The sequence below is a fragment of the Chrysochloris asiatica genome, unplaced genomic scaffold, assembly GCF_000296735.1.
Source record: "Chrysochloris asiatica unplaced genomic scaffold, ChrAsi1.0 scaffold00154, whole genome shotgun sequence".
Taxonomy (NCBI): domain Eukaryota; kingdom Metazoa; phylum Chordata; class Mammalia; order Afrosoricida; family Chrysochloridae; genus Chrysochloris; species Chrysochloris asiatica.
The window spans coordinates 2,312,606-2,338,196 of NW_006408672.1; the positions used below are offsets into that span (position 1 = coordinate 2,312,606).

At 43.8% G+C, this 25,591-nt stretch overlaps 1 protein-coding gene across 1 annotated transcript; it reads left to right on the forward strand.

Annotated features, from left to right (window-relative positions):
• The first annotated feature begins 2,549 nt into the window (after positions 1–2,549).
• On the forward strand, positions 2,550–25,365 carry RSPH1 (radial spoke head 1 homolog (Chlamydomonas)). Its single transcript, XM_006870823.1, has 8 exons — positions 2,550–2,603; positions 7,269–7,374; positions 10,312–10,402; positions 11,513–11,648; positions 17,417–17,488; positions 18,227–18,389; positions 19,525–19,674; positions 25,313–25,365. The coding sequence occupies exons 1-8, from the start codon at positions 2,550–2,552 to the stop codon at positions 25,363–25,365; spliced, it is 825 nt and encodes a 274-aa protein (XP_006870885.1).
• The last annotated feature ends 226 nt before the right edge of the window (positions 25,366–25,591 follow it).

Below are 25,591 nucleotides of genomic sequence, written 5' to 3' on the forward strand. Positions count from 1 at the left end.
GCACCTTAGTCCTCAAGCTGACATCTTTGCTCTTCAACACTTTAAAAAGGTCTTGTGCAGCAGATTTGCCCAATGCAATACATTGTTTGATATCTTGACTGCTGCTTCCGTGAGTGTTGATCGTTGATCCAAGAAGAATGAAGGCCTTGAGAGGTGGCACCAAAATAACTTATCAATTTTTGTGTGCAACTTCAGCAGAAATTTGTTTTTTAAAAAAATAAAAATATTCCTGTAATTAGTTATAACAAGAAAATCATTTTTCCTAAGTGTGGTAATGTAGCATAAGCACTGGACTGCTAACCCCAAGGTCAGCAGTTTAAACCCACCAACCACTCCATGGAAACCCTATACAGGGTTGCTATGAGTTGGAACTGACCCGACAGCACACCACCACCAGCAGATTGAAACTATATTCCTATAGTATACCTACAAGGTTAAAACCCTATGCCAATTTACTTTATGAACCTTCTAATGTGATCAGTCAGAGCTGGCATTATGTAGTGGGCCTCCTGAGGAGGGGCGTGGGGGGGCTAAGAAGGCCAAAGTCTGAAGGACAGTGGTTAAGTAAGAAGCTATTTCCAGAGTTCAAGAAAGAGCAGGGTTTGTGTGTGGAGAGGAGGTTTGGGGGGTGGGATGGTGGGGGGCGGTGGGAGTAAGAAGACTTTGTTCTAGGATGACAGAGAGAATGAAAAGGCGAGCATGAGGGCCCTAATGTAGGAGTGTCAGGTGACTGGACGTGGGGCTAAGAGGAAGACAGGGAAGCAAGGAGGAGGAATCCATTTACTAATGGAATATGAGAGAGTGTACAGGAAAGAGGAAGACAGAAGCAAGGAGGAGGAGTCCATTTACTAATGGGAATATGAGAAAGTGTACATGCAGGTGTGTGTAGGGGTAAAAGGAAAAGAGAAGAAAAGAATGGAGCTCTGTTTGGGACTTGGAGCCCAAGGCCTTTTGTTATTGCTGTTATTAGGTGCCGTTGAATCACTACCGACTCATAGCCACCCTATGCACAACAGAATGAAACACTTCCCTTATCCTGGGCCAACCTCACAATTGTTGCCATGCTTGAGTCCATCGATGCTGCCACTTTGCCAATCCATCTCACTGGGGATCTTGCTCTTTTTCTCTGACCCTCCACCTTACCAAACATGATATCCTTCTTCAGCGACTGGTCCCTCCTGACAATAGGTCCAAAATATGAGAGACGAAATTTGGCAATCTTGGAGGCCTTTTAGAAGACCCCAAACTGCAAGTTCGGCAGTTCAAGCTCACCAGCAGCTTCTTGGAAACTCTATACAGGGTCGCTATGAGTCAGAACTGGCTCCATGGTACTTAACAACAACAACAACAAAAATGGATGGGACTCACATTTGACTCTGGGGAGCGATGTCAAGCTTGGCAGACTTCAGTGTGGACACGAACCTGCCTGTTGAAGAGTGATGAAGATGTTTACAAACAAAGGAAAAGATGTAGGCGGACACAGCCCTGAAATGTAAGAAGGAATGGCCCTGAGGCCCCGAGGGTCCCTAGGATCAAGGGGCAGTTGTGAGGGGCTGGGGCATAACTAAGCCCCCAGCCTGGGACAAGCCCCGATGTGCACTTTAAGGTCCATTTCTAAATGTGGCTCCCCACTGCAGCAGTAAAGAAATCAAACGACATATTGCATTAGGAAAATCTGCTGCACAAGACCTTTTTAAAGTGTCGAAGAACGAAGATGTCAGCTTGAGGATTAAGGTGCTCCTGACCTAAGCCATGGTATTTTCAATAACCTCATATAAGGAAGACCGTAGAAGAATTGATGCCTTTGAGTTGTGGTGTTGGAAGAGAATATTGAAAGTGCCATAGGCTGCCAAAAGAACCAATAGATCTGTTTTGGAAGAAGTGCAGCCAAAGTGCTCCTTGGAGGCCAAGATGGTTAAACTTTGTCTCTCATACTTCAGAGACATATTGTCAGGAGCGACCAGTGGCTGAAGAAGGATATCGTGTTTGGTAAGGTGGAGGGTGAGAGAAAAAGAGGAAGACCCCCAATGAGATGGATTGGCCAAGTGGCAGCATCGATGGACTCAAGCGTGGCAACAGTAGTGAGGTTGGCCCGGGATCGGACATTGTTTCATTCTGCTGTGCATAGGTCGCTTTGAGTTGGTACCGACTCGATGGCACCTAACAACAACAACTGCAGCTTCACCCTTTACTGAACCCGCCCCAGGCCCTGCCCCTAGGTCTGCTACTCCATTTTCCCTGGCGACGATTGGTGAATGCGCCCTTCTTTTGCTAGAGAAGTATCCTATGACTATCACTGACTTCTCCCTGAGCCGGGCCTTTATGTTGCTATGACAACAGCCCATCGACAACAGCTGGTGACTGCCACTTGCTCCTTCCAGCGTCTTCAACCCCGCCCCTTCTTTCACCCGTCTAGGTGAGGGAGAGAGGCGGGGCTGGCTGCGTCTCCCTGGCAACGTAGGACGCGGCGGAGCTGGAGGCCGGTTCTCCTGGGATAGAGACAACGAAGCGGCGGCAGCAACGGAGGGGAGCTAGACTGGAGCGAGGCCATGTCGGAACTGGGCTCGGAGGAGTTGGAGGAGGAGGGAGACAATGATCTTGGGGTGAGAGTTCCTGGGGAGGGAGAAATTGCCTGGAGGCGGGTTCTGAGGGTTGGGTGGCAAGGGGTCAGAATTACAATCCTCAGGCACCCCAACTGATACAGGGACCACGCTGCCTACACCAGGCGCTGCTTCTGGGAGGCAGTTGTGAAAGTTGAAACTTCCGGACGTCGCATCCCTTACTCTATGAAAGGCAGTTTCCAAGTCAAAGTCTTGGGAAAGCTCACCCCTCTCTTCCCCCCTCAGCCCCACCTTACTCCACCAACCAAAAATTCCTTGTGCGCCCTGGGTTCCCAAGTCCTAACTGTCGTACTGTCCTTGAATCAGTCATTTCTGTGTCTGAGCTTCGCTCACCAGGACTAATGTTGTTGTCAGGTGCCATCCAGTCGGAACCGACTCATAGCGACCCCATCCACAGCAGAAAGAAACAATGTCCGATCCTGGGCCAACCTCACTACCGCCGCCACACTTGACGCCATCAATGATGCCACCTGGCCAATCCATCTCTTTGGGAGGTCTTCCTCTTTTTCTCTGACCCTCCACCTTACCAAACATGACATCCTTCTCCAGCGACTGGTCCCTCCGGACAATATGTCCAAAGTATGAGAGGTGAAGCCTAGCCATCTTGGCCACCAAGGAGCACTCTGGTTGCACTTCTTCCAAAACAGATCTATTGGTTCTTTTGGCAGTCCATGGCACTTTCAGTATTCTCCTCCAACACCACAACCCAGAACTAATGTTGTTGTTAAGTGCCGTCGCGTCGGTTCCGACCCATAGAGACCCTGTACAGGGTTTCCGAGGGTGTAAATCTTTACGAGAGTAGAAAGCCTCATCTTTCTCCCGTGGAGCGGCTGGTAGTTTCGAACCGCTGACTTTAAGGTTCGCAGCCCGATTCGTAGCCACTACGCTACCAGAGGAAGGAAATCTGCCTCTTTGCAGCCTCCAAATGCTGAGAGACCCCAGGCTCAGAGATACTACTGAGGTTTTGTTAGGTGCTGTTGAGTCAGTTCTAACACACAGCAACCCTATGTATAACAGAACAAAACATTATCTGGTCCTGGACCATCCTCACAACCTTGCCTATGTTTGAGCCCATTGATGCAGCCACTGTATCAGTCCATCTCTCTGAGGGTCTTCCTTTTTTCACTGAACTTTTACTTTATCAAGCATGATGTCCTTCTCCAGGCACTGGTCCCTAGTATGCAATGTGTATGCAGTATGTCCAAAGTATGTGAGAAAAAGTCTCTCCATCCTTGAATCTAAGAAGCATACCACTATCTGAGATGTTATGTAAGCCTATAATCACAAGTGCTTTCTTCAGTTCAGTGTGAACTGATTGAGTTCTTGGAACTAGCCTCTGGTTTTAGGCATTAGAAAAACAGATAATTTTCTCTGAAAGAGGGGCAAGAACTTCCTGCCCCCCTCCTTTTCTTCCCTAGGAGTGCTTGAGTTTATTTGTTTATAGAAAAAAATATATGTAACAAAACATTTGCCATTTCAACTTTCTTCCCATATACAATTCAATGACATTAAATTATGTTCCTCATGCTGTATAATCATCATTGTTAACTGTTTTCAAAATTTCAAATCACCTTTAATGGAAGCTCAGTGTCCCTGAAGCAGAGTTCTTTCCCCCTCCTGCCTGCCCGCCTCTGGTGAATAAAGACAAATGAACTTGGGTCTTTATTCACCTGCCTATTTTAGGTATTTTGTATAAGTGGAATCATACAATACTTGTCCTTTTGTGACTGCCTTAATTTTTTCTGGATTATTGGGTGAATATTTTAAACTAATCTTTTGCTTTTCAGTGAAGCCCCAGGTGTGGGGTTTGAACAACACCTGGGTGCATGGGGTTAGCCCAGTGTGTATATACACATTTTGGGGACCTACGGCTTATAAGACAATGTTTCTGAATGACACTAATGGTTAAGGTTTGCAGTTTGACCCCACACAGAGACACCTTGAAAGATGGGCTTGCAATCTACTTCTGAAAGGTCACAGCCATGAAAAACCTATAGAGCAGTTCTACCCGGCACACATAGCATTGCCATGAATCAGAATCGATGTGTTGTTGGCCCCTGTACTCAGGAGCGCACCTGATTCAAAGCCAGCCTTCTGGAGTTCTTTGTTGAACAAGGAGACTGCTAGTGGGCCCACATGAGGGAGCAAGACTGATGACCAAGGGTGGCCAAAGTGAAGGGCATCCTACGATGATCAAGCAGTCTCTCTTCATGTGGATGACTTTTGCTTCTGCCAGTAGACTGATGCCTGCCTTATCTTTATACCCAGACCAGCTCTCTCTCCTGAAATCCAGACCCATATGGTAAATCTAAACACTGACATTTAGTTGGGTGTTGTTAGATTGTTGAGATTTTGTGATGGTTTCTCACAGCCCAATAACTACCTTCTTTCCTGACAATTTATCTTAGAGGTAACTGTCCTGACTTTCTTCTTCAGTTCCTTTTTTTTTTTTTAAATTGGCCCTCTCGTTGAAGTAACTCCCAGCCACTTCCTTCATTCTGTACCCTCCGCTCCTCCTTCAGGATTCCTGTTTCCTGGCAATGCTGCTTTGCATGCTTAGCTCTAGCTGACCAGTGTCTCTCTGCATCCTCACAAAGCCTTCTGCAGACCTCTCTCCTCATAGGTCACATGGCTGCAACTGTCCTCTCTTTGTGTTCCCTACCGTGCCAAGAGCTCTTGGAGGACAGAGACCTCATCCTTCTCTTGCCATGTGTGGAGAATATGTTACCTGGTATGTGCTTGTCATCTAGCCTAGGATGCAGCTGTGATGAATCCTGGTGAGATTAGACAACCGGAAGTCATCTGATTTCCAGCCTCAGCTTGCCATAGTCAGCTAGGTATCTCGCTGTCCTTGGAATGGTAGAATCATATGCAAGAGAAGTCTACTGAGGCTAATTTGAAGAAGTACTTGTTAACTGGTGAAACTGAGAAATGGAGATAATATTATCTATTTTATTGTTGTTGTTGACTGCCCGTGAGTTGGGCCTGAGTCATGGCTAACCCCATGCACAAGGAAATGGGACGTTGCCTGGTCCTGAGCCATCCCTATGATTGGCTGCAAACTAGATCATTGTGACCCATAGGCTTTCTGTTGGCTGATTTTCAGAAGCAGATAGTGTGGCCTTTCTTCCTAATCTGTCTTCGTCTGGAAGTTCTGCTGAAACTTGTTCAACATGGAAGACTCCACTGATGGATGTTCGGTGTTAGTACATGAGGTGCATTGAGTTGGTATTAAACATGGGTCTGCCACATGAAAGGCAAGAATTCTTCCACTGAAACACCAATGTTCCCTAATATCTACTCCTCCCTGCCCTATTTGCCATGGAGTCAGCCCTGACTCATAACACCCCAATATGTGTCAGAGTAGAATTGTAATCAATAGGATTCTCAATAGGTGATTTTTCAGAAATCGATTGCCAGGCATTTCTTCTGAGGTACCTCCTGGTGGACTTGAACCTCCAACCTTTTGTGTAGCCACTAAGTATGTTAACTATTTGCACCAATAGGAAATTGAATTAAGAGGACCTTTTTTGTAAACCCGGAATCCAGTTTACTCCTTAGCTACTTCCTCTACTATCCCCCTCCCATCGGAGCTTCCTTGAACAATAAAGCTGGCTTCTGAACACACACTCTAGGGCATTTGCATTTTAACTTCTGGATTTTTTGAGGAAACAAATGGAGAAGGTATTTGTGTGGCCTTGGATCTGTTCACCTGCATATGCAATTAATTTCAAGCATATTCCTATAAAGAACATGCCTGGAAGTACCTAGTAATTTTCATAAATCGACTGATTTTGTTTATAGTATAGGTGAAGGTGGTGGTGAGTTGTTTCAGTATCCGTCTCACACAAACATTTTGAAACCCAAATCTGTCATGGATTATTTCATAGGTAGAGCCATGACTGATTTTCAAATGTTTTGCCACATAATCTACCGTCACTCGTCTATTCAACAGAATCATTTCACTTGCATGCTCAATGATGTCATTGATGTGGATGGTTTTAATGTAGCTGGAGTGCAGATAATTTTTGACTTATCCTCTGCCCAGCCCTGTGCCATCCATCCTTACAATTGTTGTTATGTTTGGGACCATAGTTGCAGCGACTGTGTCTATCTAGCTCAGTGAGGATTTTCCTCTTTTTGCTGGCCTTCTTCTTCACTAAGCATGATGTCTTTCTCCAGTGGCTGGTTCCTCCAGATGATACACCAAAGTATGTGTGAAATCCTCACCCATAAGCCATCCTTACTTATAAGGAGCATTCTGACTGTACTTCTTTCAAGATTGATTTGTGTATTCTTGTAGCAGTGTGTTCAGTGATCTTCATCAACACCATCATTCAAATACATCAATGGTAGAGTATATAAAATGATTTGAACATGGGGAGTGCTTAAGAACTGATAGCTGTCACAATGTATTTCCCTAGGAATATGAAGGGGAACGGAATGAAGCAGGTGAACGTCACGGGCAGGGGAGAGCCAGACTGCCCAATGGGGACACCTATGAAGGGAGGTATGAATTTGGTAAAAGACATGGCCAGGTAAGAACCATAACTTGAGTGGAGGGTTTTCTATTTATCTGGGTGTTGATTCTGTTAGCAAGTTAAGACATTTAGAAATGACTTAAGTTATTTAATCAATGTGTTTCAGGGGATCTACAAATTTAAAAATGGTGCTCGGTACATTGGAGAATATTTAAAAAATAAAAAGCATGGTCAAGGCACTTTTATATATCCAGATGGATCACGATATGAAGGTAAAATGTTTTGCTAAATCCACCTTTTTTTTCTTTTTTTCATTGTGAAGTTTTTTTTTCTTTTGTGATTGAACTTATCTGTAATTCAGTAGAGGGTTAATGCTCTCCAGACCAGCCAGTCATTCAGTAGACACAAACTGTGCTCTTAGGTTCATGGATTAGACCAAAAAAAAAGGAGACAGAAATGATTTAGAGAATGCATAAATGGATTTCTGTCATGGTCCTGGTTTTTACTAAGTGTACACAATCACACAAAAAGGTTATTGTTAGCTGCCACTGAGTCAACTCCAACCCATGGGCACCCCATGTGTGTTAGAGTAGAATGTTCATTTAACCCTAAGGAGAGACCAAGGTAAAGGTTCTGAACCTGAGACCCTTATGTGTGTTAGAGCCAAAGGTTTCCATTGGCTCATTTTTCAGAAGTAGATGTGCAGGCCTTTCTTCCAAGGTGGAGGTAACTGATACGCTCAAAGAGGAAAGAGGAGGGAAGTGGATGATGTGGAGTCAACTGGATTGAGATGCAGGAGAGAATCTGATTAGTCCACATTGCAAACTATGGCTGTCTCTAAGACTAGTACATCCTCTCCCGTGCACCAATTTGCTGGGGAGCAAGTGACAAGGGAGGTTGTTGGGTGAGCACAGACGTGGGAGATGGTTAAACCAAGACTTCAGAGAGTTGGCATTAACTCCATATCAAAGGGGTTTAGAGTACCATTTGTTTGGAGTCCCAGTGATACAAATGGTTAATGCACTAAGCTGCTAAACAAAAAAAGTGAGATTTTTTTAGCGGACCCAGAGGCACCTCAGAAGAAAGAGCTGGTGATTTACTTCCCAAAACTCAGCCTTGAAAATCCTGTGGAGAGTATGATTCTATTTTAGAAAGAACAAACCTTTGAGCATCCAGTAATTTTCATAGATTGGTTGATTTTGCTTGCAGCGTAGATTATTAGCATCATGAATTGTCAGCTCAGATGTTGGAAGGAGGGTGGCTCCCACAATGGGAAGCTACTAGTTGTGGGACCTTGGACCAATGCTTCACTTCACCCAGGCCTATACACCCCTCCCCCCTGTAAAATGAGGAAAGTTTTACATGGTGCGGAGGAGTCTGAGGGTTTAATAGTATGTAGTTGAAAGAGTCAGAATTAATTGAATGGCAACTGGTTTTCACCATTTGTCTCTTTGAAATTTTTTTTTGCTCTGTGCCATTTCTGACCACTCCCAAACCCTCATCTGATGAACCCATTGTTTCTTCAGACCCAGTGATTCCTTCCATAAGGTCTTGTTTGGGAGACATTCCAACTTTGTTCAGCTGGCTTTTCCTGTCTCAGTCACAATTCCTTACATGTCAATTGCACGTCTCAGGACAATCCCAGTTTCCTTCTTTCCAATACCTCGCTACTACCTCCAGGCATACAGCCCCCTGATGTTCATTTAACCCCAGGGAGAGACCAAGGTAAATGTTCTGAACCTGAGAGAAAATTAGGAAAAAACCAAGGTCAGTGCAAATTTGAAACAACAGTATAAAGTCCTTGAAGCATATTCACTTCAGAAAGGGAAACCTGACTCATAGCTGTTCAAGACTTGCTCCAGGAGGTGGCCTTTCTGAACCACCTTTCTAAGTCATGCAGGCTTTACTGTAGTGGCCTCATGACTGGCTGAACAGAGTGTCTAATACGTTTTCTATGAAGCAAATCTTTTTAAAAATGTGCCCACCAGCCCTTTCCTGTTGCCGCTAAGTTCATTGTGACTCATGGTGACCCTATAGAACTGCCCCCATAGGGTTTCCAAGGTTATCATCTTTATGGGAATAGACTGCTACAATTTTCTCCACTGGAGTGACTGGTGAGTTTGAACCAGTGACCTTTTGTACAGCAGCCAACTACTCCATAACCACTTGGCCACCCACCAGTCCTCACTGACTTGAAATTCATTTTGCAAAACTTCTGCAAAATGCTCAATATCGTTTTCTTGTTCTTGAGACCAGCTCACATGGCCAGTAGAAGGAGGATGCCATAATTCTGTCTTGGTGTTTTGTTGGGAATGTTCCAAATGAAGTGAATGTTTTTGTTGAGGTGTCCTTGCCAGAGGGGTGTGCTGGAGCCAGCTTGCACTAGCTCATAAAAATTCATCCTGGGCTGCTTTTTCCAATTCTAGGTAGTTAGTTTGAAGTTAGCCAGAGATACAAATCAGGACAGCGGCTTCTACTGCTTCTTCTTCTAATTAATTGTCTCCTTCCCCTTCTCCTCCTCTTCTCTTACTCTTTTTTCTGTTTAGTTTGGATATTAGCACACCTCTGCCCAGAGGTCTAGACAAGTCCTCCAAGATATCTACAGATCCTCATGACCAATTCTAAAGTCAAGCCCTCTTCCAGTCAACCAGTGTAATTTTGGACTCCCGCATCCCTCTTAATCCTATCACTATATCAAATATCACATCGTGGAACTCTGTCCTCTTTCTTGTTACCAGTTGCCACCCTACTTCTCTTCATGAGGTTTTGGTAAACTGGCTTTTTCTCTGAACCGTTGTCCATTTTACAGCATAGCCCTTTAATATTGCCTTACACTGTGCTCTGCTAACAGAACCTGCTGTCAGAATTCACAGGCAGTGTGGTCCACACGCCTCACCAGACTGTACCAGATGCATCACAAGTTAGTCCTCCCTTAACCAGTTCCCCAAAGGCCATGGTCACTTCATGCCATCCATTGTGAGAGGAAGGGGGCAGAGGGAAGTCAGCATGGAAAGAGACATTGTCCTTTGCCATTGCTAAACAAATCTCTCTTCCACACTGTTGCCTAAGCCATCAGTCTTGTGAGTGTGCTGTTAGAGCATGTGTGGGGCTCAACAGCTGCTCTATCTTTATAGCAAAACTGGCTCACCATTATCATAGCTGGGGCATCGCTCCTTCCTCTCAGTGCTATGCTGTGTCTTGTCTTCCAGGAGAATGGGCAGATGATCAGAGACATGGCCATGGTGTGTACTACTACATCAACAACGACACCTACACAGGAGAGTGGCTTTCTCATCAGAGGTTTGGTTTCCATCTTCAGCTTTGTACATTTATTCGTGTGATAAGACTATGATGATATTTCCCTTATATGGGAATCCCTGGGTAGTGCTAACAGTTAACGTGCTTAATTGCTAACCAAAGGCTCGAGGTTAGAGTCCACCAGAGGCACGTTGGAAGAAAGGCTCGGACATCCACTTCTAAAAAATCAGCCATGGAAAGAAAGCCCCACGGAGCACCATCCTACTTTAACATGCTGGGCTCTCCATGAGTTGGAGCTGACTCAGTGGCAGCTCCAATATATACACTTATTGGAGTTCTGGCGTGGTGCTGTGGGATAATGCACTGGACCATAAGTTTGGTTGGAACCCCAGTGTAGGCAGTTAAATTCACCAGCTGCTCTTTAGAAACTCTATACAGGGTCGCTATGCATCGGATCCGACTAGATGGCACTTAACAACAATGGTGGTGGCTATGTGCCGTGGAGTCAGTTCTGACTCATAGTGACCCTGTACAGGGTTTCCGAGGCTGTAAATATTTACGGGAGCAGAATGCCTCATCTTTCTCCTGTGGAACAGCTGGTAGTTTCAAACTGCTCACCTTGAGGTTCACAGCCTGATTTGTAACCACTACACTACCAGAGTTCCTTACACTTAACAACAATAAAACACACTAACTAAAAACAGAACCATGACAAAAGCCCATTAGTCCACACTGCCAGGCATTGTAAAACCTGTGGCTCAAGGCAAGCCTGCTGGATGGTAGTCACTGAGCATATGTGGACAGAGGGTCCTTAGCACTGTATGCCCTTGTCTCTCCTCAGTGGAGCATGTGAGTCTGACGCCCATGAACTCTGGGACATGAGGGCATGGGAGAGAACCACAGCTCCCAATAGTACCAGATGTCTCTTCCTTCTGGGAACCTGCTGATGCTCAGGAAGGCTACCTCTGACCCACATCTGTTAACGCTGCTCCTATGTTTGGGCATACCAAGCAGGAGGCACCATCAGCGAAAGAAACCAAACAGCTGGCCTGTGAGTCTGCTTGGCCAGCCTCAACAAAGACCACCCTCAAGTTGCATGGCTGTGCTATAAATCTTGAGGGTTTTCATCAACATGTCCTTTGTCTTAACTAGGCACGGGCAAGGCACCTATTTCTATGCAGAAACAGGCAGCAAGTACGTTGGCACCTGGGTAAATGGACAGCAGGAAGGTGCAGCCGAGCTTATCCATCTGAACCACAGGTACCAGGGCAAGTTCTTGAACAAAAATGTAAGTCAATTGGAAGAGATGTTTGCCAATGCCATAAGCAATGCCCCCTCCCTGAGGCAGTGAAAATCACTCAGGGGGCTCTCTCTTGCCCTCTCCAAACATGGGGAACCAGACAACCACACTTTGCTCTGAGAAGTCCTGCTTTTGAATCTGATACCCACAGAGGGGCAGAGTGGTGTGTTGTAGCTTTATACACAACGGGTGTCTTAGCCTCTTTCTGTTTGTTTTCCTTCGCATTGGTGAATCCACCCAAGACCACTGATCATTGATTGCAATTCAGCATGTAGGGGTTTTGACCTTCTTTCTTCTTGAGGGGGCACTGCTAGAGCCTGGTGGGGAGAGACCCATGAACTTTTTCCTCATGCTGCAGGCCAGTGGCCTTCCGCAGACAGTGGTGGGATTTGGGGGTGTCTAGCTCACAATACCAATGGTTGGTCACTTCTGTCTTGAGGAATCTGTGACTATGCCTTTCTCATATGGGGCCCTAGGATGATGCAGAGAAACCCGGGATAATTCATAACCGATATCACAGGCATTTGTGGGTTGAGAGGAAACTCCATGAAGAAAGAGCTTGCTGAGCATTGAACTGAATGTAGTCTTTTCAGTCTTCTTTTAAAACTCAGTTCTCATTTAAATACAATTTATAGAGTCTACTTTTCATCTTCATGAACAAAAAAACTCATATAGATCTCGAGTCCTGGTGTGGTGCTGTGAGTTAATCCACCAGACTGCAAAGCTGTTTGAACTGCAAGGTCGGCAGTTCAAGCTCACCAGCTGCTCCTTGGAAACCCTATACAGGGTCGCTATGGGTCAGAATTGACTCGACGGCACTCAACAACAACAAAATATAGCCTCTGGAGTCCTGGTGTGGCTCTGCGGGTTAATGCACCGGACTGAAAAGTTGTTTGCACTGCAAGGTCAGCTGTTCAAGCTCACCAGCTGCTCCTCAGAAACCCTATACAGGGTGGCTATGAGTCAGAACCGACTCGACGGCATTTAATAACAACAAAATATAACATATATGTAATGCCCATCAAAATTCCTACAGGAGTTTTTTGGGAATGGGAAGCTGGAAGAGAGAAAAAAGAATTGACAAAAAATCTGGAAGATTCAGTAAAACTGCTGAAGTGTATAACTGGGAACCTCAAGAGATTTGGTTCCTTGGTTTGGAGGTTTAAGGTCATTTTGTGAGGTATCCCAGTTAATTGGCCTAAAATGTGTGTAGTGCTCTGTTCTGCCTCCTAATTCTTTTTGCAGTGCCTGGGGTCTTAAAAGCTTGCAAGAGGCCATCCACTGCTCAGTTGTTGGTCTCTGTTCACCTGAAGCAACAGAGTAAGGGAGTGAGGACTAGGAGGAGGGTATGGAAGGTGTGGCTGATTGTCTTCATGAATAACTGCTTCCTTTGCCACAAGACTGAACTGGATTGTGCCTGGCTACCATCTCTGGTAGCGTAGTAGTTACAAATCGGGCTGTGAACCTTAAGGTCAGAAGTTTGAAACTACCAGCTGTTCTGTGGGAGAAAGATTAGGCTTTCTGCTCCTGTAAAGATTTACAGCCTCGGAAACACTGTACAGGGTCTCTATGAGTCAGAACCGACTCCACAGCACATCACCACCACCACCACCACCATTACTGAAAATTTTGATGTTCTATAGTAGGAGTCCTGGTGTGGCACTGTAAGATAAGCACTAGACCACAAGGCTGGTTTGAACCACACAGTTGGCGGTTCAAATCCACCAACTGCTGCTCCGAAACCCTTTGCAGGGTCACTATGAGTCAGAACCAACTCAACAACATATGGAATCAAAGTGGCAACAGAAGCTCAAAGGGTTAGATAGAAACTTCAGGGGACAGTGAGTGCTTTTATGTCAATGGGGGAGGAACGACTCAGAAAAAGAGGGTGAAGAAGGCTGCACAACTTGAACAATGTAATCAGTGTCCCTGAATTACATGTAGAAACTGTTTAACTGGTATACGTTTTGTTATATCTATTTTCAACAACAAAATAAAACTAGTGAAATGCCTAGACCATCTGAAAAATAAAGTAAAAATGGAGACTTTATTCCACTAGTTACTTAGAAACTTCAGTGTTATCTGAATAATACACGAATACATCCTAAATATAAAATATTAGGATAGCAGCGTTCTCCCTGGACCTCTCTCCTCTTTACTATCCTCCCTCTGCCGTCTCCTTCTTTCTTCTCCAACTCTTTCTGTGCATTGTGCATACACACACACATCTCACGCAGCATAATGGCTTGGGGTTTTAATTACATAAATAGGATCCCACTATAATGGAAAGATCCCTAGGTGATGCTAACAATTTATACTCAGCTGCTAACCTAAACATTAACAGTTCAAACCCAGACTGTGGTACCAAGGAATAAAGGCCAGAGATCTGCCTCCATTTAGATTATAGCTAAGAAAACTTGTAAGTAGATTCCAGGCCTTTATTTCTAGTCTTAGTCTGGGCACTCTACTGAAACCTGTTCAAAATCATAGCGACATGCAGGCCTACACTGACAGACAGCTGGTGGCTATGCATGACGTACCTTAGCAAGGGAGTCGAACTTAGATCTCCTGAATGGAAGGCCAGGATTCTGCTGCTGAATCACCACTGCCCACAAAACATACTGTAAAGCTTCAATAATTAAAACAGTGTGGTACTGTGATGCTGCTGTGAACTGTTGAGTTGGTACCAACAAATAGCAAACATGTGTAGGTTTTCTGAGGCTGTAAATCTTCGTGAGAGTCCTGGTGTGGCTCTGTGGGGTAAAGCACTGGACTGCAAGGTTGGTTTGAACCAAATGTCAGTGGTTCAAACTCACCAGCTACTCCTTGGAAACCCTATATATGGTTGTCATGAGTTAGAACCGCCTTGATGGTACTTAACAGTAACAAATCTTTACAGGAGTAGAAACCTTCATCTTTTCCCCATGATTCTGGGATAAAAATATTAAAATGAATGAAGTGCCTAAGTAAGTCCTGACACATTCAAGTATATAAAATAATGTAGCCTTTGTTGAGGCTGTGATTTCATATTAGCAGTAAAAAGGTGGCAGAGTAAAGAAATTGTGCAGCGACAACTTGATGACTATTTGGCAGAAGAGACAGCCCAGTGCCCTGTCTGACTTGTCTGGGGCTACTGGTGCAAATTAGCAGAGACTGGGTGACTTAAAGTAACAGAAATTTATTCTCTGAGCACTGTTATAGGAATGAAAATTAGGGGTGCCTCATTCTGATCAAAAGACATGTGCACTTTTGTCTGGAAATTCTACTTCTGAAAATTAACCCTAAGGAAATTCTAAGGGGTATTTTAAAGATAAATTAAGATTTCACCCAGAATATGTTTATAAGGAGCTCTGGTAGCATAGTGGTTACGACTCAGACTGCTAACCACAAGGTTGGGAATTCAAACCCACCAGCTTCTCCTCAGAAACCCTGTACACGGTTGCTATGAGTTGGAACTGACTCGATGGTGCTGAACAGCAAACACATCATCTGTGAATAGAGATAATTTTACTTTTACTTTTCCAATCTTTTATTTCTTTTTCTTAACCTTTTGCTCTAGGGGGAACTTATCATACAATATTGGATACAAGTGGTGAGAGTGGGCACCACTGTTATGCTCCTGATTTTAAGGCAAAAGCTTCAGTCTTTCTCCGTTAAGTATAATATCAATGGTTGGCTTTTCATACTTGCCCTGAAACATACTGAGGAATTTTCCTGCAATTCTAATTTTCTTTAGGATTTTCATCAAGAAAGATTGTTGATTTTATCAAATGCTTTTGCTGCATCATAAAGATGATCATGGGGGTTCTTTTCCTTTGTTCTAATGATGTGGTGGAGTCCTGGTGTGGTGCTGTGGGTTAATGTGCTGGACTACGAGGTCGGTTTGAACCACGAGGTTGGTTCAAGCTCACCAGCTGCACATCGGAAACCATGTGCTTGACAGCACTTAACAACAGCAACAGTTGATGTGGTGTGCTAAATTGATTGATTTTCTAATGTTGGACCATCCTTGTGTTATTGGAATAAATCCCACTCGGTCATGATGTATGACTCTTAATGTGCTGATGGATTTTGTTAGTATTTTTGCATCTCTTATGCATAAGAGAAGGAACCCTGGTGGCACTGTAGGATAAGCACTGGACTGCTAACTGCAAGGTGAGCAGTTCAAGTCCACTAACTGCTCCTCAGGGGAAAAATGAGACTTTATACTCCGTAATGATTTACAGCCTTGGAAACCCTATACAGGGTTGCTATAAGTTGGAATTCACTAGATAAAGTGGATTTGTTTTCGGTTTGATTTTTTTTATTCATAATTGGCCTGTAATTTGCTTGTGATGTCTGGTATCTGGTTTGAGTATCAGAGTTATATTTGTTTCATAGAATGAATTAGGGAGTATTTCTTCTTATTCTACCTTTTGGAAGACTTAAAAAGCAGTATTGGTATAAGTTCTTCTCTAAATGTTTGGTAGAATTCCCCAGTAAAGCCATTTAGTTTAGAAGTCTTTTTTTAGGAGGTCTTATGTTAATGATTCAATACCTTCATGTATTAAGGATATTTTAAGAATTAATACTACTTTACGAGTGTCAGTTTTAGTAGGTGGCAACCTTTTAGGAATTTGTTCATTTCATCTAGGCTATCAGTTTGTTGCCATATAATTGTTCATAATATTCTGTCATAATTTTCTTTATTTCTCTTGGGTCAGTTGTATCCTCTCTTTCATTTTTAGCAGTCTAGTTAAAGATTTATCAGTTTCATTGATCTTTTCAAAGCACCAACTTTTGGTTTTGTTGATTCTCTCCATTGTTTTTCTGTTTTCAATTTATTTATTTCTGCTCTGATCTTTGCTATATCTTTCTCTTAGTAGGTTTTTTTTTTGTTTTTGTCTTCTCTTTCTAGTTCCAGAGTTGTAGTGTTAGGCAGTTAATTTGATGTTTTTCTTCCTTTTTTATGTAGGCGTTTATTACTAAAAGTTACCCTCTGAGTCTTGCCTTCGCTGCAGCCCATAAATTTTGATGTGTTGTGTTTCATTTTAATTTGAGCCTAAGAAATTGGTGATTTCTTCTGTGACCCATTGGTCGCTTAGCAGTGTGTCGTCTAATTTTCATGTTTGTGCAATGAATACATCATTTTTATAAAGAGATAAAGTACTGCTAAGAATTTCAAACGTAAAGAAAACAGGACATGTTGTGGTTTACAATATTGTCAAGTTCATTTCAACTTAGAGTAGAACTGCCCTATAGGGCTCCTAGGCTGTACTCTTTATGGGAGCAGATCATAGGTCTTCTGTGGAGCACTTGGTCGCTAACAAAAACTGTTGGTGGGCTGAACCTTTCAGTTAGTATCCGAGTGCTTGAATCTTTGCACCACCAGGGCTCCTGAATAGGAAATATACTTGACGACTTTATTAGTTAATAGCTCATCAGGCATTTTTGAATCATTGTACTATGCCTAATCATATGATTTTAGCTGAGTTTTATTAGTGGTTGTTGTTGTTGTTGTTGTTAAGTGCCATCGAGTCGGTTCCGACCCATAGCGACCCTGTACAGGGTTTCCGAGGGTGTAAATCGTTACGGGAGTAGAAAGCCTCATCTTTCTCCCGTGGAGCGGCTGGTAGTTTCGAACTGCTGACCTTAAGGTTCGCAGCCTAATTCGTAACCACTATGCTACCAGAGCTCCTTTTTATTAGTGGTAGTACTCTGTATTTGATATTGGATTTTGACATGATGAAATGTCTCTTGGGTTCTTTTGCTTGCAGCCTGTTGGCCCTGGAAAATATGTGTTTGATATTGGATGTGAACAGCATGGTGAATATCGCTTGACAGATCAGGTAAGTTGCAGAGTATATATTATTTCCTGCATTCATAGGTAAAAGAGCTGTTCAGTTACATATAATGTACATATAAGGTTAGAGGTGATTTGAATCAAAGGTTATGCCAATTTTCAGGAACTTTTGCTTTTCCACTTCCTTTCTTTAACTGCATGCATAGTATAGAACTAAATTGCTAAAACCAAACCACAGCATTTCATAGTTATTGCTGAAAGCACTATGAATGAGCTGATCCTGAGTTGGGGAGTTACGGCCAGTGTGAGGTCCTTGGGAAGCACAAACAGCTTTCACGTGACTATTAACTTGAGCATTGGTGGTTTGAACTGTCCCAGCGGTGCTGCAGAAAAAAGACCTGGCTATCTGCTTCAGTAAATAGTACAGCCAATGGAGTTCCACTCTGTAACACATAGAACACCATGAGTCAGAATCGACTTAACAGCAACAGCTTTTATGTGTGTGTGCATGTATGTGTAAGTCTTAGAAATGACAATTAAAATGTGTAACGTGGTGTCACCACAGTCACCCAATAAATGTTAGCATTTCAGGGGTGTAGCTAGCAAGATCCATTGCAACCCTTACATTATCCTGTAGGTAGTTGTTAACTAGTCTGGTCACTGAATAATGTCATCCAAGTGCTAAAACCCAACTCCAAACCTCTCCTTTTCTCCTTCACATCTAGTATTCCAGACTGATGTTTACACAAACGTTAGTGAGTTTGCATTTTTCAACCTAAAATAGGAAAAAGGGGAAGAGGAAGAGGAGGAGGAAACATCAGCAACTGTTGTTCCCAAATGGAAAGCGACTAAAATCATGGAGTTGGCCCTGTGGACACCAAGGATTCCTGAAGAGCCACCACCTGCAGACATACTTTTTGGTCAAGAAGAGGTCCTGGGGGCTGAGGGTATGTGTCTCCAGGCTTTCTGGGAACAGACTCTGTGCAGATTAGTGTGCAGGCTGTTCATTAGGAAGCACCTTTGGAAACAGCCTCTGAGAGGTGACAGAGACTTTCAAGGAAGAGCTAGGAGGAAAGGGGATGAGGTAGGATTGGCTGGATGGAGATGCATCCCCCACCACCTCATAGTTCTCCATGGATAGAACGCTCTTTCTTTCTGTCTCATCATGATCAATGGCTGGGTGTGTGCTTCCCAGGTCGAGGTGTCCTTGGGTACAGGTGCTCACAACATCTGGGGAAAAGTCCTTTTAAGGACCAGGAACCCTTCTCCATGGCCATCATGGTGCCCTCTGAAAAGCTCTTCAAGCACCAAATAACATTAACAAGGTCATACAGGGTAGGAGTCTTTCCACTGAAAGTAAAGGAAAGCCAACTCAATTTGGTCTAAATAAAATGGTGATGATAGCATTTATTGGTTCTTTTCATGGCCAAGCCCAGGGTGGAAATAGCCCCAGGCATGGCTGGACTAGGTCTCTGGATGGAGTCTTGGCTTCTCTTGTAGCCCACCTCTTCCTTCTAGAGGGAATGGTCACCACATTGCTGTCCAGTCAGTGCGTGGACCCCAAAGCAGAGGTCTTCTCTTTCTCAATATTTTCACTAGTACTGGGATGGGATTAGATTTATTGGACCAGCTCAGGTCACATGCACCTCCCTGAGCTATTCAGGGCAACAGGGGACGTGTGCTCTGATGGCCAGGCCCAGGGTGGAGCTGGGGGGACCTAGGGTAGGAGGGATGCCCCCAAAGGGAAAGCACAGTGCTCCTGTCTGACAGAGTCGGTGGTGGACAGGCAACGATGCAGTCTGCAGCTTACCTTCTACCAATTTCCTCAGTTGTATTGCCCTCTGTTATACATATTTCATGGGTCCCTAGGAGTGCAAATAACTTGCACTCAACTATTAACCTAAAGGTTGGTGGTTCAAACCCACCCAGTGGCACTACAGAGGACAGCCCTGGCATTCTGCTTTCCTAAAGATTACAGCCAAGGAAACCCTACTGAGTTCACGTCTACTCTGTTATGCATGGAGATGCACGCACTGGAGTAGACTCAACAGCAATCAGTTATTTGTTTTGTTTGTTTTCTAGGTGGAGACACTGGAGAGGACATCAAACCACTGACGGATGTCTCTGAGGGTGAGAACGAATCATTAAGAGCTGGAGATGAAGACTTAGATACCAGCAGGGAGGAGGGCCTGGACTACGGCCAGGATGAATTCCGATATGACTTAGATCATGGTGAGGATGAGGGCAAGGGAGACAGTGAGGGTGCTTACCACTGTGTGATGAGGAGACATCCAGGAGCAAGGCCATTGTGGGTCAAGCCCCAGGGACTCTGGAGAGCATCTGAAGACCCACTGTGCACTCATGTGGAGTCGGGGGAGTCTGTAGTCAGAAGGGGACTTCTCCCTTACATACTCCTGCAAACCTGCTGACTCAGTCAGGGAACTACCAGGTTCAATGCCCACTGTTCTTTCAATCCCTTCCTGATCTCCATCCTTGGGCCACAAGCAAGTTAGAAATCAGCAGCAGCTTTTTAGTTGATCACATGGTTTTTACCATGGCTCAGTCGCAGGAGCACAGCACAGGGCTTACAGTGATGTGATGGATCAGGGCTTCAAACTGGTTTGAACTGCTTTAGTCATGGCGGACAACGCAGTGTAATTGAAACAGACCCGAATTTGTAAAATGTGTGTCTATTGGAATAATAACTGGATTGGGCAGGATGGAGTACCTAGTAAGCAAGATAGGCACAGGTTTACTTTTGCTTACCTACCAATCTGTAAGAAACATTACTTATAGATTAGTAAGTAAGTATAAGTAAACCCATGTATACTTTGCTTAGGGGTACTCCGTTCCTGTCAGAGACCGTAAATTTGAAAAGAAACTTTGATTCTGTAGGAGGGAGCTGTGCGGTTAGAAGAGAGACAGAAACCAATCCCAACTAGAAGCACACTCTTTGACGTCCTGAAAAAAGTGTGGTTGTTCACTACAGATTAGAAAGCATCAGTAACCCTGTGCTTACCTTGATTATTGGGTATTCTGACTCTCATTGTTGTTGTTAAGTGCTGTGGAGTTGGTTCTGACTCATAGCGACCCTGTGTAGGGCTTCTGAGGAGCAGCTGGTGAGTTTGAACTGCTGAACTTGCAGCTCTAACTGACCTTGAGGTTTTGTGCTTATCCTACGGCACCACACCAGGACTCCATTTAGTTACTAGTGACGGTGGTGGTGGTGGTGTGCCATGGAGTCAGTTCTGACTCATAGCAACCCTGTATAGGGTTTCTGAGGCTGTAAATCTTTCCAGGAACAAGAAAGTCTCATCTTTCTCCCGTGAAACAGTTGATAGTTTTGAATTGCTGACCTTGAGGTTAGCAGCTCGACACATAACCACTATGCTACCAGGGTTTTAACCATTCCAGGGTTAAAACCCTGAAATAGGAGACTCTGAAGAAGCCAGGTGGACCCTTTGAGAAGCTTAATGTGGGAGATTGGATTACTGTGGAGAGCATTCAACATTTCCAACCCATTCAAATCCCTGCTGTTGGCCACCATCTTTGGGCAGGGCACAGCTGTTGTTCAGGAGATTTGGTTGCTATGCAATGCTCATGCATAAGAGGAAGAATGAATTTTTAGCAAGGTGTCATTCAATAATTTTTCCCATTCTGGCTATTGTTCCTGTACACTCCATTTTATATATCTGTGTTTTATAGTCTGTTCTGGTTTCACTTTGTTAGTCATAACTAAACTGCTGGAGCTTGGATTTGACCTCAGGTCTGACTGCAGCTTCAGTCCCTGGAAACTTTAAAAATCTTTCTTCAGAGAGAGGATCCACTGTCTTTTAACCCAATTTCTTGAACAAGATTTAAAGCTGATACCTTGGTTGGGAAGGGAGGAGTGTCTGGAGACACGTTCGGTCATGAGACCACAGGGGTCTCACTCTGGTTCCAGATGATGGTGCCCTGATCAGTAGAGTTTGTTGTAAATTACAAGAATAGGCATCTCACATATTTTTTATGATAGTACCTGGGAAAAAGTTTCAAAACACACATAGATTTATATGTTTTAAACACACATAGATTTAGGCTTTTTTTTTTTTTTTAGAATGTTGTTGTTAAGTGCCATCTAGTCATTTCCAACTCATAGCGATCCTGTATAGGTTTCTAAGGAGCAGTTGGTGAGTTTGAATCACCAACCTTGTGGTTTAAAGTGACCTTATGGTTGAGTGCTTATCCTACAGCACCATACCAGGACTCCTTCTTTAAAATAACTATCCTTGTTGTTGTTGTTGTTATGTGCCGTGGAGTCGGTTCCGACTCATAGCGACCCTGTACAGGGTTTCCGAGGCTGTAAATCTTAACGGGAGCAGAAAGCCTCATCTTTCTCCCGCGGAGCAGCTGGTCGGTTCGCAGCCCGATTCATAACCACTACGCTACTACTGTAAAAGTATACAAAGACCACATAAAGCCTTGGTCGAGGATGGGAACTCGGTTGGAATCTAGTTTTACCAGTTACTATATTAGCTCTTGGACTGCTGGTGTGGTGCTGTGGATCAGTACTGGACTGTGAACCATAAAGTTGGCAATTCAAACCCACCAGCTGCTCCTCAGAAATCCTATACGACTCCATTATGAGTCGGAACCAACTTGAGGGCACTTAACAACAACAACAATACTAGCTGTGTGACATCTTACCATCTCTGCTTCCCTTGCCTGCACACTGTGAATAATAATAACACTATATCATGGACACATTCATTGGTGGCCGAGTGGTAGAATTCTTGCCTTCCATAAAAGAGAACTGGGTTTGATTCCCACCCAATGCAGCTCATGTACAGCCATCACTTGCTTGTCGGTAGATGTTTGTGTGTTGCTGTGATCCAGATTAAATGGACTAGAAAGAAAGACTTGGAAATCTACTCCTGAAAACCAGCCAATAAAAACTCTGTGGATCACAGTCAGCCAATCCATAACCAGTCATGGGGCTGGTGCAGGACTGGCAGTGTTTCATTCCGTTATGCATTGGATTGTCATGCAATGGGTGGGAAGTGCCGACCGGATGTCAGCTGACAAGGTCTCACAGGTATATAATGTCCCAAGGATTATGTGAGGATTGAACGGGCTAGCATATGTACAGTATCTAAAGCAATTCTTGACACATAGTAATGATCAATAAATTTCAGTTCATATAGATGTCCTGGTAGTATAGTAGACTATGAAGTGGGGTGCTAACTCTAAGATCAGCAGTTTGAGACTACCAATGTATCTGCTGGAGAAAGATGAGACATACTTCTTCTATAAAGATTTTTAGCCTCGGAAGCTCTATACAGGGTTGCTTGAGTTGGAACCGACTTGGTGGTACACAATTGTGACCACCACCATAGTGAAGGAGCTTTGGTGAGCCAGTGGTTAAAGAACTCATCTGCCAACTACCTGAAAAGTTTGTAGTTCAAACCCACCAGTCAGTCACTCCAAGGGAGAAAGATGTGGCAGTCTGCTTCCATAAGATAGTTGTCAAGTACCTCTACTTGGTTCAAACTCATAGTGATCCTCTATAAGGTTTCCAGGGAGTGGCTGATGGGTTTGAATCACCACCTTGTGATTCAAATCAACCTTACAGTTGAGTACTTATCCTACAGCACCACACCAGGACTCCTCCATAAAGATTGTTTTTAAGTGCCATTGAGTTGTTTCCGACTCATAGCAATCCTGTATAGGGTTTCCCCTGTATAGGGATTCCAAGGAGCGACTGGTGAATTTGAATCACTGACCTTGCAGTTCAAACTGACCTCTTGGTTCAGTGCATTAGGCCATATGCGCTCCACACCAGGACTCTTAAAGATTGTTGTTATGTGCCATTGAGTCGATGCTGACCCATAGCGACCCTGTATAGGGTTTCCGAGGAGTGGCTGGTGAGCTTGAACTGTCGACATTGTGGTTCAAACAACTTTGCAGTTCAGTGCAAACCAGGACTCCTAAAGATTAGCAGCCTTGAAAACCCTACACTGTTCTACTCTGTGTCCTGTAGGCTTGATCTGTGTGGGAATCGGCTTGATAGCATGGCTTTGGTTTGGGTTTACATAAACAGTGAACATTACTGTGTACTGACACTGCTTGCCCTGGTGGGTGAGGAGTGGAGTGTGAACCAGGAAATCAGTGATATTACTGCAGTGTGACTTCTGCATGTTGGGACTACTGAGAAGGGGTGAATGACTCACTGGGCAGGACCAGGAAATAGCCCCAAGAGTGCAAATAGAGGTGAGTTGAGTTGAGAGGAGGAGGTGTGGTAAGGTGTGGGCAAGACCAGAAAGGAAGTTCCAGGCAGAGAGGAAAGGGGGGGGGGGAGGGGGAGGGCAGAAGGTTGACCAACTTGACAGAGAGAGATTGAAGGGAGAAGGCTCTTTCTGATGGGCCTTCCCCAAACTCCATCAATAGAGCTTGGATCTGATCCTGAGCACAGAGGGAGTGGGGGTCCATGATGAACCTGGTGAGGGAAGTGTTTGAATCATGTGTCTTTCAAGAACTTTTGGGGCCTGTGAAGGAGGGATGTACTAAAACAACAAGGCTGGGGGACAGGAGGAGGGGGACAGGCATGAGCAATGTCAACGGTGTAGAATCCCTCGAACTGGACTGAGAGAGAAAGGGCAGAGTCAGTGGCCCACAGAAGCAGCTGGCATTAGAGCCCAAAGATTCATGAAACAGCCTTAGGGGAAAAGATTAGTTAGCGCCTTCACTCTGTGGTGTTGCTCCCCAGGGGACATTTGGCAACATGGTGCTATAGGTTCAAACCCACCAACTGCTCTGCTGGAGAAAGATGAGACTTTCTGCTTCTGTAAAGATTTACAGCCTTGGAAACCCATACAGGGCAGCCATGTTGTTGTTAAGTGCCATAGAGTCAGTTCTGACTCATAGTGACACTGCATAGGGTTTCCGAGGAGCAACTGGTGAGTTTGAACCTTGCTGTTTGGACTGACCTTTCTGTCCAGTGCATTATCTTACAGTGCCACACCAGGACTCCTTAGGGTTGCTATGAGTAGGAATCAACTCCATGGCAGTGAGTGTAGAGAGTGTTTGAGGTTGCTATCGCCCTCTAGTGGCGAAAGGCCAGGGATGCTGCTAAACCTCCTATGATGCATAAGACAGCCCCAAACAGGAAAAAATGTTCTGGGTTAAATTGTCCTGGTGTGGTGCTGTGAGATAAAGCACTGGACCGCAAGTTCGGTTTGAACCACAAGGTTGTCAGTTCAAACTCACCAGCTGCACCTTGGAAACACTATACAGGGTCATGATTGAGTTGAAACTGTCTCAACAGCACTAAACAACAGCAACAAATTTATATTGTCACTAGGTTGAGATGCCCTGGCTCTAATTTGGAAACAATGACAGTGGACAAGACATTTTATCAAAAATTTCATGTCTATCAAGATTTCCACATTATATCTGAGGTTCACCCTATAATTTTTTCTTTCACAATAAATACCTTATGAGAGTTAGTTTACTTAACAATAAAAAATGATTCTAAAGTTTTTAAAGCATTTAATTATAACATCTTGTATGAATATGGGAGATATATGTTTTTTATTAATATAAGGTTCATTGTATGCAGATGTATGGTAATTACTGAGCTCACTCTCATTTACATGAATAATTCTTTCTTAGTACCTGCTTTGAATATATCTTTTGCTTAGTTTATTACTGGCCCCAAAAGAAAAACTATAAAATCTACATAATGTAAAATTTAACCTTCCATTTTTACCTGACAAATGCTTAATATCTATAATATTGTTTAGTACAAAAGATCTACTGGTGATTAAAGAATTTTTGAATAGGAAGAAAAAAGATAATATGAAATATACTCATATTTCCCTTTTCTTCACAGGAAATGTTAATTTTGAAGAGGAAGAAAGTAGACAATCAGAATTACTAGAGTAATATGCATGCAGCAAAAGAAATAGGAGATTTGACTGCAAAAATTCCTCTGTTGGACAGTTCACGTTAGTCAATTATTAGCCTTCCATACTTTTTTTTGTTGTTATTAAGTTGGTTTATAATTACAGTTGTAAATAAATACCTTCTTTATGAATTAGCCTTTGCTTCAAATTTGTTAAACCGAAAGGTATCAGTCATTTTACCATGAATTTTTTTGGTGGTGTACATT

Excerpts from the sequence above, each read along its gene's own strand:
- RSPH1 (XM_006870823.1), top strand. The coding sequence starts at position 2,550 with ATGTCGGAACTGGGCTCGGAGGAGTTGGAGGAGGAGGGAGACAATGAT. Across the intron at positions 2,604-7,268 it reads AGGGAGACAATGATCTTGGG|GGGATCTACAAATTTAAAAA; the intron begins GTGAGAGTTCCT and ends AATGTGTTTCAG. Across the intron at positions 19,675-25,312 it reads CCGATATGACTTAGATCATG|GAAATGTTAATTTTGAAGAG; the intron begins GTGAGGATGAGG and ends TTTTCTTCACAG.